The 17845-nt window shown below is 18.8% G+C and overlaps 1 protein-coding gene across 1 annotated transcript, besides 11 other annotated features; it reads right to left on the bottom strand.

The window, feature by feature from the left end:
* Positions 1 to 1115: 1115 nt before the first annotated feature.
* Positions 1116 to 1748: a repeat region.
* Positions 1749 to 2244: 496 nt separating this feature from the next.
* Positions 2245 to 2654: a repeat region.
* Positions 2655 to 2867: 213 nt separating this feature from the next.
* Positions 2868 to 3524: a repeat region.
* A 2-nt stretch (positions 3525 to 3526) lies between these two features.
* Positions 3527 to 4001: a repeat region.
* A 14-nt stretch (positions 4002 to 4015) lies between these two features.
* Positions 4016 to 4695: a repeat region.
* Positions 4696 to 4731: 36 nt separating this feature from the next.
* Positions 4732 to 5253: a repeat region.
* Positions 5254 to 5316: 63 nt separating this feature from the next.
* Positions 5317 to 5734: a repeat region.
* A 955-nt stretch (positions 5735 to 6689) lies between these two features.
* Positions 6690 to 7109: a repeat region.
* Positions 7110 to 8253: 1144 nt separating this feature from the next.
* Positions 8254 to 9424, bottom strand: PGAL8A_00042200 (fam-e protein; the record flags this gene model as incomplete). Its single annotated transcript, XM_028674438.1, has 2 exons — positions 8254 to 8283; positions 8444 to 9424. 2 exons carry the CDS (start codon positions 9422 to 9424, stop codon positions 8254 to 8256), a joined length of 1011 nt encoding a protein of 336 aa, XP_028530790.1.
* A 4192-nt stretch (positions 9425 to 13616) lies between these two features.
* Positions 13617 to 14577: a repeat region.
* Positions 14578 to 14793: 216 nt separating this feature from the next.
* Positions 14794 to 15206: a repeat region.
* Positions 15207 to 15898: 692 nt separating this feature from the next.
* Positions 15899 to 16315: a repeat region.
* The last annotated feature ends 1530 nt before the right edge of the window (positions 16316 to 17845 follow it).

The raw sequence follows: 17845 nt of genomic DNA, 5'->3' as shown, positions 1-17845 counted from the left end.
AAAAAATTAATATTCTTTTCTATAGTATAAATATAAATATTAAGGAAAAAATACAGAAAAAATATATATTTAATATGTAATTTAATTTATGATTATTATTGTGATTCATAAAAAAATAAAAGGAATAAATAAAATAATTTTAATTTAAATAACGATATAAAATTAATTTTTCATATTTTAATTTAGTAATAAATTAATATTAATTTGTATTATATATCTAATTTATTTCAATGTTATATTTCTATTTATATTTAGAAGAATATTTATATTTTCTTTTAAATATATTTTTCACTTTTATTTTTATTATAAATATAATACTTATTTTTAATTTTATTTACTTTGATTTTACTCATATAATTATAATTTCTCTTTTGAATTTAATTTAAATGTAATTTCTATATTTAATTTTAATTTTATTTGTTAATAAAAGTTCTTATTTCATATTATAAAACCAAATAGATAATATTTTTTCTAATAATGATTAATTAAAGGAATTACTAACTTTTTTTTGAGAATGTAAATAACTTGTTATATGGAAAATACGTAATTAGCCATGCAAGAGCTATATAAATATAAAAAAAAGAAGTTATTTGTTACTTTTTTTTTTTTGTTTTCTTTTTATAAAAGATACATGTAAAAAAATATATCTATTTTTTTTTAAAAAATGGTTTCGTTGGAAAAATAATGTTCTAAAAAGATGAAATCAATTTATTGACGAGAGAGATTCTTTGTAGTGAATTTTTTTTAAGAGAAAATTTTGCATACATATTAACAAATTTCCATGTTTCTAAGGTTTATATAATATAATTTATATTTCATTACGTTTGTTAACATGCAAAGTAGCAAACTTGAGTTGCTGAACATTATTCATATTATTAAAAGTAAAAATATATTTAATTAAAATCAATATTTAGTGAGGATTTGAATTTTTATTAAAAATAGGGATTTTTATAAAAGTAAATAATTGCCTCCTGAAAACGAAGAATACTAAACAAAGAAGTCTGCACAAATTCATTTTACCTGTTTTATAGCATTTAAAATTATACATAAATTCATTAAATTAGTAAAAGTAGCTCTATATGCTCTCTATTAATATCTTTTAGCACTCTAACAAAGTCATCGAATAGTGGTTTATTAATTGGGTGTTCGGAGACTTTGCTAGAGTACTGAACAAACCAATTAATAAAGAGCATGTAGAGATGACTCTACGATTTTCTTATACTTATGTATATTTTTTATATGCTTTGAACGAACGATCTTTAATCATAAACTACTTCGTTCAGCATTCTTTTGCTTCGATAAGTATTTATTTACTTTAATAAGTAAATCCTTATTTTATTAAAAATTTAAACACATATTTAACATTAACTATTAATTGATTATAATTATTAGTTTATTTATTATGAGTTATATTCAGCAATCATTTTATATTGCTATCGAATTAACAAAACACAAATACTTATTAAAAATGCAAATAAATTATATGCATATTAATTACATGAAGATTTTATCTTCATATGTATAAAATTTTCTCTCATAAATTCAAAATATAAATGTTATGCAAATTAAACGCTTTACAAAAATATCATTATCTTCTTGTAAAAAAAAATCTCTCTCTCTCTGATTTTTCTTCTCTTTTTCAAAAAAAAATAAAATAAATCTTTTTTTTATTTTTTTTTTTTTATCTTTATGTTTTTCGAAAGAAACATTTCTCAAAAAAAATTCCAATAATTTTTTTTTTTTTTTTTTTTTTTTTTTTTTTTTTAGTTAGCTCAACTATGTATTCTCCACATAGCTAGTCCTTTTATAGCCAAAAAGGTTAATGAAGCTTTTTATTAACCAAATAGGTAATTAATATACCAAGTAATAATCTCCTTAAACATAGTTTCATATATATATATATATATATACATACATCAAACTAATAAATTTAATTTTAAACAATACTAAAATATTCATATTTGTATTTTAAAAATTACATGAAAACATTTAAATTAAATCCAATTTTATGTTATTAAGTATTTTTCTGTCTTTTTAAATATTCCAATATTTATAATAATTTAAAAAAACGAATATGGTAATAACTTTGAAAATAAAATTTAAATGAATTTCATAATATATGAAAGTATATGAATTTGTGATGAAAAACTTTACATGAATTTGGTAAAGTTTATGTTGAAATTATATGACACGTTATATTAGAATTTTATTTTTTTTTTAATTTAAGTAGAAAATATAGGCTAGTGATTTATTAACTGGGTGTTCGGTGACTTTACCAGAGTACTGAACAAACAAATTAATAAAGAGCATGTAGAGGTGTCTCTACGGTTTTGTTGTATTTATATATATTTTTATATGCTTTGAACGGGTAATTCTTAATTAAGTGCTCTACTTCGTTCAGCATTCTTTACTTTCAATAGGCATTTATTTACTTTAATAAAAATCCCTATTTTTATTAAAAATTTAAATCCTTAATATTGATTATTAATTAAATGTAAATTAATTATTTCTTTGTTGTAAGTTATGTTCAGCAATTTAAACATATTGCTGTTGAATTAACAGACATAAACAATTAGTAAAAATGTAAATAAATTATATGAATATTAATTACATGAAAATTTTATTGTCACAGGTATGAAATTTTCTCTCACAAATTCAAAATATAAATATTCTGAAAATTAAACTCTTTTATAAACACATTATTATCTTTTGTTAAAAGAAATCTCTCTCTCCATAAATCCTTCTCTTTCCAAAAAAAAAATATAAATATATTTTTTTTTTTTTTAGTTAGCAAAACCAACTACGTATTCTCAACATAGCTAGTCCTTTTTATAGACAAAAAGGTTAATGAAGCCTTTTATTAACCAAGTATTGAACAAACAAATTAATAAAGAGCATGCAGAGTTGCCTCTACAATTTTGGATGTATTCATATGTATTTTTAAATGCTTTCAATGAGTGAACCTAATTATGTGATCAACTTCATTCAGCATTCTTTAATTTCAATAGGCATTTATTTACTTTAATAAAAATTTTTATTTTTATTAAAAATTTATATCCTTATTGAATATTGATTACTAATTAAATGTACATTACTTATTTCCTTGTTATGATTTATGTCCAGCAATTTAAAATATTGCTGTTGAACTAACAAACATAAACAATTAGTAAAAATACAAATTAATTATATGAATATTAATTACGTGAAAATTTTATTATTATATGTAAAAAATTTTCTCTTACAAATTAAAAATATAAATACTACGTAAATTAAATTCTTTTGTATATAAATATCTTTTGTATGTTTAATATCTCATTTTTATTGGTAACAAATCTTTTTCCAATTGATTTTTTTTTTTAATCAATTTTTTTTTTTTTTTCCTGACGGTTTTTTTTTTATAAAAATACAAACCAAAAAAATTGATCATTTTTTTTTTTGTTTTTCTGGGTGTGAATAACTATGTATTCTTCATATAACTAGTCCTTTTATTTTCCAAAAAGGTTAATAAAGCCTTTTATTAACCAATCGCCTAGGTTAACTTCGTGCTCTAATGGAAACTTTACACTTATCCGAAAGTTCTATAATTTTATTTTTTCAAAGTCTTGTATTATTCCCCCATATATTTTTCTGTTCGTATTTATCTTTAGGCTTGATTAAATCGAACTTTTCGATAAAACTCAAAATAATTTTTTTATTCGATTTCTCCAGTTTTTCTTTATTTTATTAAATTTTGACTTCCATAATATATGTATAATCATTCTTATCCTTCGCAATAGAATATATTAATGCGTCTATTGCAAAATCACTGATGTAAGGTCCTTATTTCTTTTTATTATAGAAATTATAGTTCTGGCCTGTTTGTCGTTAAATTTTGTATATTACAACCTTTTTAGTTTTTCTTGCGGCTTTCTCATTAAATTTTCAGTAAAAATTGATCGTTTGCATCTACATCTTTGGTATAATATATAGTTTTTTGCCCTAGAATGATGATATAGTACATAATTCATCTATTGTATTGATTTATTAAATGGGTGTTCGGTGACTTTGATAGAGTACTGAACAAACAAATTAATAAAGAGCATATAGAGTTTCCTCTACAATTTTTGATGTATTTATATATATTTTTAAATGCTTTGAACGAGTGATCCTTAATTACGTGATATACTTCGTTCAGCATTCTTTAATTTCAATAAGCATTTATTTAGTTTAATAAAAATCTTTGTTTTTATTAAAAAATATTTTATATCCTTATTGAATATTGATTATTAATTAAATGTATCTTACTTGTTTCTTTGTTATGAGTTATGTTAAGCAATTTAAATATATTGCTGTTGAATTAACAAACATAAACAATTAGTAAAAATACAAATTAATTATAGGAATATTAATTACGTGAAAATTTTATTATTATATGTATAAAATTTTCTCTTACAAATTAAAAATATAAATACTACGTAAATTAAATTCTTTTGTATATAAATATTTTTTGTATGTTTAATATCTCATTCTTATTGGTAACAAATCTTTTTCCAATTGATTTTTTTTTTAATTAATTTTTTTTTTCCTAACGGTTTTTTTTTATAAAAATACAAACAAAAAAATAGATCTTTTTTTTTTTTTTTTTTTTTTTTTTTGCATGTGCATGACCAACTACGTATTCTTCATATAACTAGTCCTTTTATTAACACAAATGGTAAGAATAAGCACCTCTGAAAAAAGAAAGAGTATACAAGAAGATACAAATTCATTTATTGAAGAATATAATGTATATACCTTCAATTGTTTATGCATTAATAAAGCGAATAGTATCAGTAGATAAAATTTTTGCAGATGCTTTAAGAGATGTATCCCTAAAAGATATTCAAACAAAAAATTATAAACATTTCAGAGAATAAAAATTTTAGAGATGTTATGTTGTCATTATTAATTTTAGAAAAAAGAGATAGGAGGTCACACAAAAAATCAGATACATGCATATTTGCTAATGATACGTTAGGGAAGAAACTAACTCTTTATGTAGATTTTATAATAATATTACCACATGTTATTGTTGTAGACAAAAAGTTTATTTTAAAAAAGACTTTTTACATTGCAGAAAAAGATGTAATAATTACAATATGATAAATCATTTGGCGTCAGTATTTACGAACAAATTGATTAGAGATAAAGAAGATGAATTTAGAGGCATAACAACAGATAAAAGATATAATATTAATTTTAAGTTAATTAAAAATAAAACTGATTTGAAAAAAAATTGAATTATTGGTTAATAAAAGGCTTTATTAACCTTTTTGGTAATAAAAAGGACTAGCTATGTGATTTATTAACTGGGTGTTCGGTGAGTTTATTATAGTACTGAACAAATAAATTAATAAAGAGCATGTAGAGGTGTCTCTATGATTTTGTTGTATTTATATGTATTTTTATATGCTTTGAACGAATAATTCTTAACTATGTGCTCTACTTCGTTCAACATTCTTTACTTCCAATAGGCATTTATTTACTTTAATAAAAATCCCTATTTTTATTAAAAATTTAAATCTTTATTGAATATTAATTATTATTTAATTGTAATTTGTTTATTCCTTTGTTATAAGTTATGTTCAGCAATTTAAATATATTGCTGTTGAATTAAAAAACATAAACAATTAGTCAAAATGCAAATTAATTATATGAATATTAATTACGTAAAAATTTTATTGCCATATGTATAAAATTTTCTCTTACAAATTAAAAATATAAATACTGTGTAAATTAAATTCTTTTATGTAAACATTATTATCTGTATAAGATCTCGTTTTTATTGGTACTAAATCTTACTCTCGATTTTTATTTTACCAATTTTCTCTCCTCCTATTAAATCATTTAAAAAAAAATAAATATATTTTTTTTACGTATGTTCATTTATTAAAAGAAAAATATCTCAAAAAAAATTCAATAATTTTTTTTTTTTTTTTTTTTTGCGTTTACACAACCAACTACGTATTTTTCATATAGCTAGTCCTTTTTATTACAAAAAAGGTTAATGAAGCCTTTTATTAACCAGTACTCTAACAAAGTCACGGAACACCAAGTTAATAAATCAATAGTATATATAACTTAAATAACTAATAAAGTTGATATTTAATATGATTAATAAATCTTTAATTATTTCATGTAATAATTTATTGTATAACAAATAGAATAAGTAAGGATTTTTCTACACACTCTTTATTAATGTTTGTCTAATTCTAGTAATGTAATTCAACATTGAGTTAATAAATCACTATCCTTATAATATTAATGTCATTAAAAAAAAAAAAAAAAAAGATTGAATTTTAACTATTGTATATTTACTACTTAAATTAAGAAAAAAAATGAAATTCTAATATAACGTACCATATATTTTCAACATAAATTTTACCAAATTAATGTAAAGTTTTTCATCATGAATTCATATACTTTCATATATTATGAAATTCATTTAAATTTTATGTTCAGACTTATTGCAATATTCTTGTTTTTAAATTATTATAAATATAGGAATATTTTAAAGACAGATAAATACATAATAACATAAAATTGGATTTAATTTAAATGTTTTTATGTAATTTTTATAATACAAATATGAATATTTTAGTATTGTTTAAAATTAAATTTATCAGTTTGTAGTATGTACATATATAATAAACTCTGTTTAAGGAGATTATTACTTGGTATATTAATTACCTATTCTATGATTTTGCTATAGTGCTAAAAGATATTAATAGAGAGCATATAGAGCTACTTTTACTAATTTAATGAATTTATGTATAATTTTAAATGCTATAAAACAGGTAAAATGAATTTGTGCAGACTTCTTTGTTTAGTATTCTTCGTTTTCAGGAGGCAATTATTTACTTTTATAAAAATCCCTATTTTTAATAAAAATTCAAATCCTCACTAAATATTGATTTTAATTAAATATATTTTTACTTTTTAATAATATGAATAATGTTCAGCAACTCAAGTTTGCTACTTCGCAAGTTAACAAACGTAATGAAATATAAATTATATTATATAAACCTTACAAACATGGAAATTTTGTTAATATGTATGCAAAATTTTCTCTTAAAAAAAATTCACTACAAAGAATCTCTCTCGTCAATAAATTGATTTCATCTTTTTAGAACACTATTTTTCCAACAAAACCATTTTTTAAAAAAAAATAAATATATTTTTTTACGTGTATCTTTTATAAAAAGAAAACAAAAAAAAAAGTAACAAGTAACTTCTTTTTTTTATATGTATATAGCTCTTGCATGGCTAATTACGTATTTTCCATATAACAAGTTATTTACATTCTCAAAAAAAAGTTAGTAATTCCTTTAATTAATCATTATTAGAAAAAATATTATCTATTTGGTTTTATAATATGAAATAAGAACTTTTATTAACAAATAAAATTAAAATTAAATATAGAAATTATATTTAAATTAAATTCAAAAGAGAAATTATAATTATATGAGTAAAATCAAAGTAAATAAAATTAAAAATAAGTATTATATTTATAATAAAAATAAACGTGAAAAATATATTTAAAAGAAAATATAAATAGAAATATAACATTGAAATAAATTAGATATATAATACAAATTAATATTAATTTATTACTAAATTAAAATATGAACAATTAATTTTATATCGTTATTTAAATTAAAATTATTTTATTTATTCCTTTTATTTTTTTATGAATCACAATAATAATCATAAATTAAAGTATATATTACATATATATTTTTTCTGTATTTTTTCCTTAATATTTACATTTATACTATAGAAAAGAATATTAATTTTTTTATATAGAAAAAAGTATATGACATTTAGGAACTTAAACTAAGGAAACTTTTTATTTGAATTCCATATAAAATGTACATATCAAATTTTTTATTTTTAATAGAGCTTCCAATAAATACATAAAATGAAAAAATGTAAATTTCCTACTATTAATTATATAAATATTTTTACTTTTTATATTTTAGAATTTAACGATTAAAGAGAAAATTTTCACATAAGGCTTTCAATAAATACATAAAATAGAAGAATGTAAAATTTTTATTATTGATTTTATGAAATTTTTTATTCTTTATATTTTACAATTCAATGATTAAAGCAAAAAATTCCACACAATAATTCCTATAAGTATATAGAATGGAAAAATATAAATTCCATATTATTAATTATATACCCATATTTTCATGTAAAAACATTTGATACTTTTAATAAGAGTAATAATTATGGTTCTTTAGATCTAGCAACCTTACCCTGAAAATGATAAATATGGAATTTATTTAATGAAAATAATATATATATATACTTTTATTTTACTTTTCATTATTATATACTAAAAAATGGAAAAAATATAAAGATTAAGTATATATATTAAAAATCACTAATACAATTAAATTATTTATGAATAGCTTACTTTTCTTCTATTTCTTCTTAGTTTTTTATATATATAACACCAAATAAAAACAAGCATAATTAGGAAAGGAAAAAAAGATATTGCAAAAATAGTAGATGGTCTAACGTCGTTTTCATGCGGTATAATTCTAGAGTTTGTGGATCTCATTTCTGAACTTTCTATATATGGATTTATACCTTTTACAGCACTAATTTCTAACTTATCACATGGATATAATTCATTCATTTTTTCATATTTACACAAATATGGAGTACAATGAAAATTTCCATTTTCTTCTATACAATTATTTGGGAGATATATATATTTTTGATTTTCTTCATAATTTATATACTCTTTTATATTAATTAAATTTCCATTAAATTTGGCATCTTTGCAAACTATATGACCTCGATCGTTCTTTTTGCATATAGAATATCTGCAAACGTGGATTTTATCAAATCCTTCTGTTGTAAAATGGCAGCTGTCTTTACTAAAAAATATATCATCATATTTTAATTTATTAATTGTATGCCTAGGGTTTGTTATATCTTTTAAGCCAAATTGATGATTATTATCATCTTCTCTATTAATAACATCAAAGGATCTAAATGAAAGCCTTTTTTCAAAATATTTTTCTTGAATATACTCACATAATGTTAATTTTTGATTTATTTTACGTATACGACATAAATATGTATTAGATATTAAAAAACGCTTATATGGATATACTTCTAATAGGAACACAATACCATTTTTATTATCATTGGAAAGAATAGTTATTTTAGAATCTCTATTTTCAAGTGGTTCAGTAACCTCATGTGTAAAAATATTTTTTGAAAGGTCATTTGAAATGTTACCTGAAATATATTTTATAACTGATTTGAATGTAGGATCACAATATAGCGTTCTGAATTTAGTCTTTTTTATAAAACATAAAAAAACGTCACATTTGGTAAAGTCGTCATCAGAATTTTTACATCCTTCGTTATATAGAAGAGCCATTTTTAAAATTAATGAAAGACGTATTTATTTTTCTTCTTATCCCCTATAATTTTGTAAATTTCTTGTTAATATGTTTTGTGAGTGTAATTTTTTTATTTAAATTATTATCCTTTTTCATATCTTTTTTTTTTTTTTTATGAAAACTTTAATTTCTTAAATAATACATAATAAAAATATAAGTAGAATTAATTTTTCATCTGAATATTAAAATTTAATTATATTTCTTCCTTTTGTGAAATACATTATTATAAAATTCATTATTAATAGAATAAACTTTTTTAATCATGTTATATTTTTTTGTATGAAACACAAAATACATGAAAATTTAAAAATTTTTTAGAATTATAAATTTAATAAAAAATAGTAATACTAAAAAAATTATTATACAGAAAGCATCGCTTTTCTTTAAATTAGCAAAATAAAAAAACTTCCAAATATAATAAAATAAAATGTTCCTTCAAAAATAATTGAGAGAATAGATTTACAAATGATGTTATATTATTATTTGTAGAGTTATTGAAATTTCAATTATATATTATTATGTTAGTTATTTAATGTTATAACGAAAATTTTTGTAATTTTATTATAATAGGAATGTTTAATTAATGATAATCAAAAATAATATGACATAATTGGTTTTTATGTAAATGGAGATATAAATAAAATAAAATTGCAAAATAAGTAAAATATGAATAAAGTGTAACTTCTCTAACCATTATAATAATGTAAAAATTATTTTACTTTAATAATTATACCATAAATATATTCATTGTTATCTGTAAATGAAGCATAAATTAGTAAAATTTGTGCACATGCAACAATTCTTAAAAAAATAATTAAAAAAATAATCTGTGAAAAAAAAAAAATTAAATATAAATATAAATATAAAATTAATATATTTATAAAAGAAATTTATTTTATGCTCATTATTTAAAAGAGAATAAATATATATTATACATTTTTAAAGGATGACATAAAATTTTTTTGACTTCAAATTTAAATTTTATCAAAATAAAGAAATAAAGTTAAAATTAAATGCATGCAAATATCTTCATACATTAAAGCATTAACAATAAAAGTATATAAAAAGGTAAAAATAAAAATATATATAAAAATAATTATTTTAATGGAAATGTAAGTTTAAAAGATAAATATGTTTTAATAATGATGCAATAACATCACATGAGGATATTTTATTAATAAATTTGAGAAAATTAATGTAACGATTTTATTCAACATGAATAAATATTTAATCAAAGAAAAAATTAAAAAAAAAAAAAATAAATGCAATAACAAGAAATAAATTGAAAAAAATAATAATAAAAATGGTAAATTTTTAAAATAAAGAGAAATATAATTAAGAATGAAATTATTTAGATTCTATAATTATTTTTAAAGGAATTATAATAAAATGTAAAACAGAAATATATTTAATAATTATATTTATTGTTAAATAGTCTTCATTTTAGATACATTATACTCATATTAAAAAATAAAGGTAACTAAAGGAAAAAAAAAATAAAAAAAAAATTTTAAAAGATATTCTTATTTTTACATATATATATATATAATATATAATATATTATGCTATCATTTATTTGATAAGCTCTTTAATCAATTAATGAAAGCCTTTATTACCTTTTTTGAGAATAATGATTAATAACTATATGGAAAATACATAACCACCGATAAGCGCTAATTAAAAGAAAAATTAATATTTTATTTTTACGTATTTTTTCTATAGAAATAAATGAATTTCATTTTTGAAAATAGAAGTATTTTTACAGAAAAATTTGAAGGAAAAAAATTTATGAGAAAAATTTTATATTTTGAAGATAAAACCTTTTGGTGTATAAATAATAGTTTTTGTGTTTGCTCTTTTCGTGTTTATTTCTGTTAATTTAAATAACAGTGGATTTCAGTTTCTAAGTATTATTCATAAAAAAATAATTAAAGTATTTCTACTTAAAAATCCCTAATGGAGATTTATATTTTTTTATAAAAATATAAGATTTTTATTAAAGTAAATAAATTTCTATTAAAACATATGCTTAATTAAACTACATAAATATAATTTATTGCTTTGTNTTTTTTTTTTTAAATTGTAATTAATTTATTTCACTTTTAAAAATGCTTTTTACATGATTTGTTATTATAATTTCTTAAAAATAAATACCTATCTTCACAAAGTGTAACTTCTCTAACCATTATAATAATGTAAAAATTATTTTACTTTAATAATTATGCCATAAATATATTCAATTTTAGGTGTAAATGAAGTATAAATATAGTAAAATTTGTGCACATGCAACAATTCTTAAAAAAATAATTAAAAAAATAAGCTGTGAAAAAAAAAAATTAAATATAAATATAAAATTAATATATTTATAAAAGAAATTTATTTTATGCTCATTATTTAAAAGAGAATAAATATATATTATACATTTTTAAAGGATGACATAAAATTTTTTTGACTTCAAATTTAAATTTTATCAAAATAAAGAAATAAAGTTAAAATTAAATGCATGCAAATATCTTCATACATTAAAGCATTAACAATAAAAGTATATAAAAAGGTAAAAATAAAAATAAATATAAAAATAATTATCTTAATGGAAATGTAAGTTTAAAAGATAAATATGTTTTAATAATGATGCAATAACATCATATGAGGATATTTTATTAATAAATATGAGAAAATTAATGTAACGATTTTATTCAACACGAATAAATATTTAATCAAAGAAAAAATTAAAAAAAAAAATAAATGCAATAACAAGAAAGATATTGAAAAAAACAATAATAAAAATGGTAAATTTTTAAAATAAAGAGAAATATAATTAAGAATGAAATTATTTAGATTCTATAATTATTTTGATAGGAAATATAATAAAATGTAAAACAGAAATATATTTAATAATTATATTTATTGACAAATAGTCTTCATTTTAGATACATTATGCTCATATTAAAAAATAAAGGTAACTGAAGGAAATAAAAAATAAAAAAAAAATTTTAAAAGATATTCTTATTTTTGCATATATATATGTATATAATATATAATATATTATGCTATCATTTATTTAATAAGCTCTTTAATCAATTACTGAAAGTCTTTATTACCTTTTTTGAGAATAATGATTAATAACTATATGGAAAATACATAACCACCGATAAGCGCTAATTAAAAGAAAAATTAATATTTTATTTTTACGTATTTTTTCTATAGAAATAAATGAATTTCATTTTTGAAAATAGAAGTGTTTTTACAGAAAAATTTGAAGGAAAAAAATTTATGAGAAAAATTTTATATTTTGAAGATAAAACCTTTTGGTGTATAAATAATAGTTTTTGTGTTTGCTCTTTTCGTGTTTATTTCTGTTAATTTAAATAACAGTGGATTTCAGTTTCTAAGTATTATTCATAAAAAAATAATTAAAGTATTTCTACTTAAAAATCCCTAATGGAGATTTATATTTTTTTATAAAAATATAAGATTTTTATTAAAGTAAATAAATTTCTATTAAAACATATGCTTAATTAAACTACATAAATATAATTTATTGCTTTGTAAAATTAATATAAAATTAAAATCAAACTTGTATAGACTACTGTATTTTCTCTTTACTAAGTTGTTGGTTTAATACTTAATTTATTAATTGAAGGTTAAATGAGTTTACTAATATTGAACATATTAATAGGGAGTATGTAGAAAAATACCTATTTATTTTACTTGGTATGAAATAAATTATTATATGAAATAATTATTGATTTATTAATCATATCAAATATCAGTTCGATTGGTTATTAGTTATTCAAGTTAATATATATATTATTTGTTAAATTGTTTTACTTTGTAATATATTTTTTTTAAAATTTTTTTAACAGAAATTTTAATACCATATCTCTTTCCACTATATATATTTTAAAAAAAAAAAAATCATACCTTTTTTTTTAAAAGACGTTTGAAAAATATTAAAAAAAATATTATCATTTATTCGCGCAATAGTTTTTTTTTTAAGTCATAATCGTGTTCCCAAAAAAAATATATATATAGAAAATTTTTTTTTTTTGTATGTATTTAGATGTGCACATATTTCTAATATTCAGAATGAATAAATAAGAATATATTTAGTTAATTTATTTTTAATTCGATTTAAAATTTGTCAATAGTACTATTTATACACCAAAAGAAAAGATAATTTTTCCTTTTACTATAATATGAGATGGTTATATATGTCGAAAATGCATAAAATTCACCTAGTGTATTGATTTCATAGTAGTAAGTTCTCAGGGTATTATGGAATAAATAAAACTTTAAAAAAAAATCAAAAGTACTTTTAATAGAGTAATGTTAGTTTTTATTATCAAAGAATATGATATGAGTTATTTAGTTTTCCATAGAACTACTGAAAGTTTATATCGAAAAAGAGTTAGGATTTAATAGAACCAAATATGCTTTATATGGTTTCTTTAGATATTATTGAACATATGAATTATAAAGGATAAGAATATTTTATATGGATAGTGATATATCATTATTCTCTTTTAATATTAACTAATGCTATTAAAAGAAAACATACTGACAATGATGCATTTTTTTATAACGAACAATATATGGACTCGTATGTTCCATTAATCATAGACATTTTAATTGATCGTCATTCTATTTATACTAGACAATAATTTCAATACTACGTAATTAAAGAATTGGAAATAAAATTATATCTCAGTAATTCTCATAATTCTCAAGTAACATTAATGAGAGTTCAGATGAAAGCCTTTATAATATACTTAAAACCATATATAATGAAAAAGAAATACTTTTTGAAGGAAATAGTAAGGAATGTGGTGTTTATATAATACAATACATATTGTGAAACCATGGGAGAAACATAATATTTTTCATTATTTGGGATAAATTGTATGTCTTGAATTTTCAAAAAATTACTGCCTGAATCTATGTTAGAGATGATAATAATTAATTTAAATTATCAATGGATATAAGTCCATAAAAATTGAATAGACTTTGAGCAAATTCGATAGATACAATGAAAGATATTAAGGTATCATAATTTCATATGAATTATAGGAATACAAAAGAAATAAAATAAAACATTACTGTGGAAGAAATAAAAACTATATTGATATTTATTGTCTTAGTTATTAAGAGGTACTATTAATCTTTTTGAGAATAAAAATTATTAGCTGTATGTAAAGTATATATCCATGCAATAGTTAGATAAAAAAAAAAATTAGCTGGTAACTTTTTTTTTTCTTTTTATAAGTTAAATATAAAAAAAAAAATATATATTTTTTTTTTATGAAAGATTTAATTTTTGATAATTTGAAAAATAATTATCGAAAACAATTTTTTTGAATAAAATTTTATAGAAAGTAATAAAAATTTCGTGTTTATTATATATGCGTAATTAAATTTGCGTTTTAATAGATATGTACATTTATTAACTTAATAACAGTAGACTTTAATTTTTAAACATTGTTTATAATTTTATAAGAAAAATACATTTAATTAGAAAATAATAATTAACAAAGATTTAAATTATTAATAAAAATATAAAATTTTTATTAAATTAAATAAATGCTTAAAAAAGTAATAAAAGCTCAATGAAATAGACTACATAAATACAGTTTATTAGTTTATAGCAATTAATAATATACTTAAATTCATTTAATTAGTATAAGAAGATCTACATGCTCTTTATTAATCTGCTTTTTCAATACTCTAGTAAAGTTATTAAATGGGAAATTAATAAATTAAGATGACATTTTTTTGATAATAAGGTTTCTTTTTCCAAGTCAACAAGCCTTAAGAAAAAAATAAAAATATACTTTTTATTTATAATTGTAAGTACACGCAAAAAAAGAATATATCTATATATTTTTTTTTTAGTGTCCATAAGTTTTATATCCATATTTTTAATGTACACATTAAGATTTTCGTGTTTTCCCATCATATATTATATGAACAAATAAAAATATTTTTACTTAAATTATTCATATATCATTTAAAATATCCAATAATACTAAGCAAACTTCGCCTATGGTGTTAGAAAAAAAAAATTAAAATAAAGAAATACTGTATATTGTTGGTATTTAAATATATATATATATTAGATGATTTATATGTTTAATTATATAATGTAATATATAATCTAAACGTTTCATGGTACTAAATGTTTTTCAAAGTTATATATTAAGAATAGATTTCTCAACAAGTTAATAAAAAATATTATTAACCTTTTTGAGAAATTAAAATGATAGCTATATGGAAAATAAATAGCCATGCAAGAGCTAGATAAAAAAAAAAAAAAAAGAATTAACTATTTTTGTTTTCTTTTTATAAATTTACAAAGATATAAAAAAAAATTTATCTACTTTTTTATAAAATGATTTATAATCAAAATTTAAAAAGTAGAGTTTATAAAAAAAGTTTCTTGTAATATGTTTTGTTTAAATTTATATAAGAAAAATTTACATTAACGATAATAAAACTTTCATATTTTGTAGTATTTACATTATTTTTTTTTTTTTTGTTATTTACGTTTGTTAATTTGAGATCAATAAATTTAAATTGATAAGCATACTCATAATATTATAAATAAAATAGATGCAGTTAAAATTAACGATTATGAGGAATTAAATTTTTTTGAAAATAGGGATGTCTACTAAAGTATATAAATTCCTCTTAAAAAAAAACAAAAAATGCTCAATGTAGTAGACTATATATACAAGACAGTTTACTGGTTTATAGCATTAAATTTATATTTAAATTCATTAAATTAGTAGAGGAATCTTTATGTCATCTTTGTTAATTTGTTTGTTCAACACTCTAGAAAGGTTATTGAAGGTACAATTAATAAATGAACTAGATAGTATTAGATAAATACGGCAAACAATATATCGGATTTATAGTGATCAAATATGAAAAATTTGTATCAATTGATTGAATATTTAAATTAAAAACCATTCTTACACTTCTCTGAGGAATAATGCAAAATATTTTGATAGATTTAATTCAGGATAAATATATAATTGTATATATTGGTTACATGATCATTTTAACAGAAACTACAGTTGAACATCTTAATGTATTAGTAAAAGTATTGGTCTATAAATAATATTACAGACCTCTTTTGTGTAATATTAAGATGAATAAATAGAATATAAATATTTTATTTTATTCATGCTAAATTGCGTGAACAATATGCAATCATAGATACATACACTAAAATAACTAATAAAAAAGTATATACACTAAAAAAATAATAAAATAAATATTTTTTTTTTGCGTGTGTATTTATAATTAAAAAAAAAAAAATGTATCATAAATATATATTTTCTTTTCAGCATATGATGATAACTTAAAAGAAATTCTGATCATATTATTTTTATTTTCTTTACCTTTTTATTATTAAAAAAAAGTATATAAAAAAAAATTCAACCTTAAAAAAATTATTAATTTTTTTTTTTTTTTTTTTTTGGGTACTATATGGGTTAATGTAGAATGTATATTTTTTTTTTAAGTTAAAAAGTACATAAAAAATAGATTATATTTTTGAGTGATATGCAAATTAACTTTAAAAAAAAATAATTAACTAATAAGTAATGCTGGATGTTGATAAATAAAAATAAAAATTTTAAATTAAAAATAAGTTGAGTTTATTCCCTCTTTATTAATTTATTTGTTTCATTCTAGCAAAGTCATTAAACAGGAAGTTAATAAATTATTTGGAGACAACGGTAGGAACATAGAAACCTATGCAAGCAGAACTCACATTGGATTAGAATTAAACAGTGGAAAAAGAGTCATCAATACTTGGATTAAAGGTACTATTAGTAATAATGGATTTTAATTAATTACATCAATTCAAAATTAGAAAAGACGATGAAACAATCAAATAAATATATTAATTGCCAATTCCATGACTTTTCTAATATCAAACAAATTGATAAAGAGCATGTGTATTAAATTTTACTTAATTTAATTTTAACCTAATTAAAACTTTAATTTAAAATCTTTATTTTTATTGATCAACATAAATTACTACTTATTAGTTTATTTTTTTTTTAAATTAATTTACACAACACTTCAAAATGTAATTTCTTTAATATAAAGTTTTAATTTAAAAGAAAATATACATTCTATAATAATTTTCTGGTTATCTTCACAAAAAAAAATTAATCTTTTTTTTTTTTAATAAATAAAAAAAAAGGAAAATAATAAAAAAAATATCATAATATATTTAATTCTGAGTCATATGGAAAAAAAAAATATATATGATACTTTTTTTTTAAATTGCAGATCCAAATAAAAAAAGTTATTATTTATTTAATTTTTTAGTATACTTACTTTCAGTGAAGGTATATATATTTTTTTTCTTTAGTGTACATACTTTT

The sequence above is a fragment of the Plasmodium gallinaceum genome (assembly GCF_900005855.1).
Source record: "Plasmodium gallinaceum strain 8A genome assembly, contig: PGAL8A_v1_32, whole genome shotgun sequence".
NCBI lineage: Eukaryota > Apicomplexa > Aconoidasida > Haemosporida > Plasmodiidae > Plasmodium > Plasmodium gallinaceum.
The sequence above is the reverse complement of the archived record's forward strand: the minus strand, read 5'-3'. Positions and strand labels throughout refer to the sequence as shown.